The 2,500-nt window shown below is 43.2% G+C and overlaps 1 protein-coding gene across 1 annotated transcript in view; it reads left to right on the forward strand.

The window, feature by feature from the left end:
• Positions 1-2,500, forward strand: part of LOC122243467 (uncharacterized) — a 13,467-nt gene that overhangs the window by 7,717 nt on the left and 3,250 nt on the right. The window contains exon 4 of the mRNA XM_086554671.1: positions 2,435-2,482. Coding sequence (XP_086410797.1) covers positions 2,435-2,482 — 48 coding nt within the window. The remainder of the gene's footprint in view (positions 1-2,434; positions 2,483-2,500) is intronic.

Raw genomic sequence — 2,500 nt, forward strand, 5'->3', positions numbered from 1 at the left:
GAAGAAAACTTTGACAGTGGTTTCGAGGAGACCATCATAGAGAAAATAGGGAGGCACATCTACCTCCTATATCCAGAAGCTGCTTCTGACTTCACTAGACTGGACCCCACAGATCCACTAATGACCAAGATCAACCCCACAGATGTCAAAAGAACTATTCAGAGTTTCAATAATAGAACTGCTCCAGGCAAAAGCAGGATCAACAAAACAATCCTGCAAAATCTTCCAAACAAGATGTTGCTGAGACTGGCAAACATATATAATGCCTCTCTCACTGCTGGCTACTTCCCTGACCACGTCAAGGAAGCAAGAGTCAGGATGATTCCAAAAGCCGGGAAAAATCCAAGAAAAGTGGAGAATTACAGACCAATATCTCTGCTGGAAGTCCCAGGCAAAGTCTTTGAAAATATATTGAACATAAGATTGCGAAATCACCTGGAGATTAATGATCTGCAAAATTCCAGGCAACATGGCTTCAGACCAGGCAGAGGAACATCAACAGCCATTGCAATCATATATGAAGAAATCGCCAATGCCATGAGCGAAAGGAACCAAGTGATTCTGAGATATGTGGCCAAAGCCTTCGACAAAGTTTGGCACACAGGCCTGAAACTTAAGATCATCAGGCTGAATCTCCCGACGCCCTTGACGAAGCTACTATGCGACTTTATTGAAAGTCGAAGTGCAAGAATAGTCGTCGGCAATACAGTCGGCGAAGCAATTCCCCTCATGAGTGGAGTTCCACAGGGAAGTTGCCTCTCACCAACACTGTTCACCATATATACAGTAGATCTGCCTGAACCATCACATGGTAGCAATCACTATATGTATGCCGACGACATCACTCAGATAATCAAGTACGAAGGGAGATCGATCGAGATGATGGCACTCAGAACTGCCAGAGCCATAGAGACCATCAATCGATACGAAAGACAGTGGAAGATCTCAACCAACATGAGAAAATTCCAAGTCATTCCTGTGGCCAAGGTCAAGACAGCAGATCTAATAGTGGACGAGGAAGCAGTGGACTACTGTGACAAAGGAAAGATACTAGGGCTAACAATTAGCAGAAGAGGAATTGTCCCTCACATTAATGAAAGAGCAATCAAAGCTAAACATCAGCTGAACAAGATCAGAAGGTTCCAGACACTGAGTACTGAAACCAAGCTCTACATTTATAAAGCCCTAGTGCGGCCCATCGTGGAATACCCGCCAGTGCCTACCCACACCATTTCCAGAAGGCAGATGATGAAGCTACAGACTATTCAGAACCAGGCAGGCAAATATATTCTGAATATTCGCTTTCCCGAAGTAGTCACTGCACGAGAGATCCATGAAAGACTAAGGATCGAGGCGATCAACAAGAGACTCCACCATCAAGCCAGAAGAAGATGGACAAAAATCCAAGATGAGGATGAGGAGCTCTACAATCGCCTCAACGTTCGTCCAGAAGGCACACATGCCTGGTGGCCCAAAAGCCTCAGCAGAATCAATAGCATTGAAGAAGTTGAGGCCATATTCACGGCATCAGGTACAGGAGACCGATGACCAAGGAGGCAACTATGAAGAGGAGAACACTAAAAGAAGACTAAATCAAGAATGAAGAAGTAAACCTCAAGAGGACCTGCAAGTTCAAGAAGTTCAAGAATGAAGATTTTATAACACCTTTTTAACCACGACTACAAGCTAACCCACAGGGCTCCACTTCAACGTCAAGCACGGCACATCATGCATAGCAGTGAGAGGTGACGTGCGAGGTCGGCGATGTGCAGCGTGGGCAGAGCTGAATAATGTAAAAAAAAAAAAAAAAAATAAGCCTGCTAGGTGTTCTGGTTTATGGCTGCCTCCCGAGGGGTTGACCCGGGGCTTTGTTCAGCTACTAAGGGCGCACATGCAAGCTATTCTCTGACTTCTTTCTCCTGGTCTTACAACTTTTCTTTTCTCCTTTCTCCACCTTCCTCAGCTTTCCTTCTATCACTTTATCTCCACGCAAATTTCATTTCCACTATTCCTCCAGCTCCCTTCATCACTTCCTCTTCACTTTACACACTTCCATTATTCACTTCAACTTCCTTCTCCTCAAGACCAAACCTAAATAAAAAGCTAATACTCTCTTCACTGTACTTAACTTTCTAACTCTCACTTTATCTCCTCCCAAGTTTCTTTTCACTATCTCTCCAGCTCCTTTCAACACTTCCTCTTCCGCTTTCTCACGCTTAAAAAAAAAAAAAAAAAAAAATAATAATAATAATAATAATAATATTTTTTTGTTTTTTTACTAAGTTAAGATTGATTTAATAAAAATAAAGATTCCTTATCCCTAATCCCAACCCAAGTTCCAGACCCCTTCCTCCCAATCCTCTTCAACTTATTCACCCCCACAGATAACAAGAAGCTACAACCAACAAAGACTTTTCCCCTTATGACCTGGCAGGCCTACCTGAAGGTTTTGAGTGGACATGGCACTTCAAGAAATTAACAAGTCAGACAGGGAGTTTCG

This window comes from Penaeus japonicus, unplaced genomic scaffold, assembly GCF_977035675.1.
Source record: "Penaeus japonicus unplaced genomic scaffold, GWHDUDI00000001_assembly GWHDUDI00000030, whole genome shotgun sequence".
In the NCBI taxonomy this organism is placed as follows: Eukaryota; Metazoa; Arthropoda; class Malacostraca; order Decapoda; family Penaeidae; genus Penaeus; species Penaeus japonicus.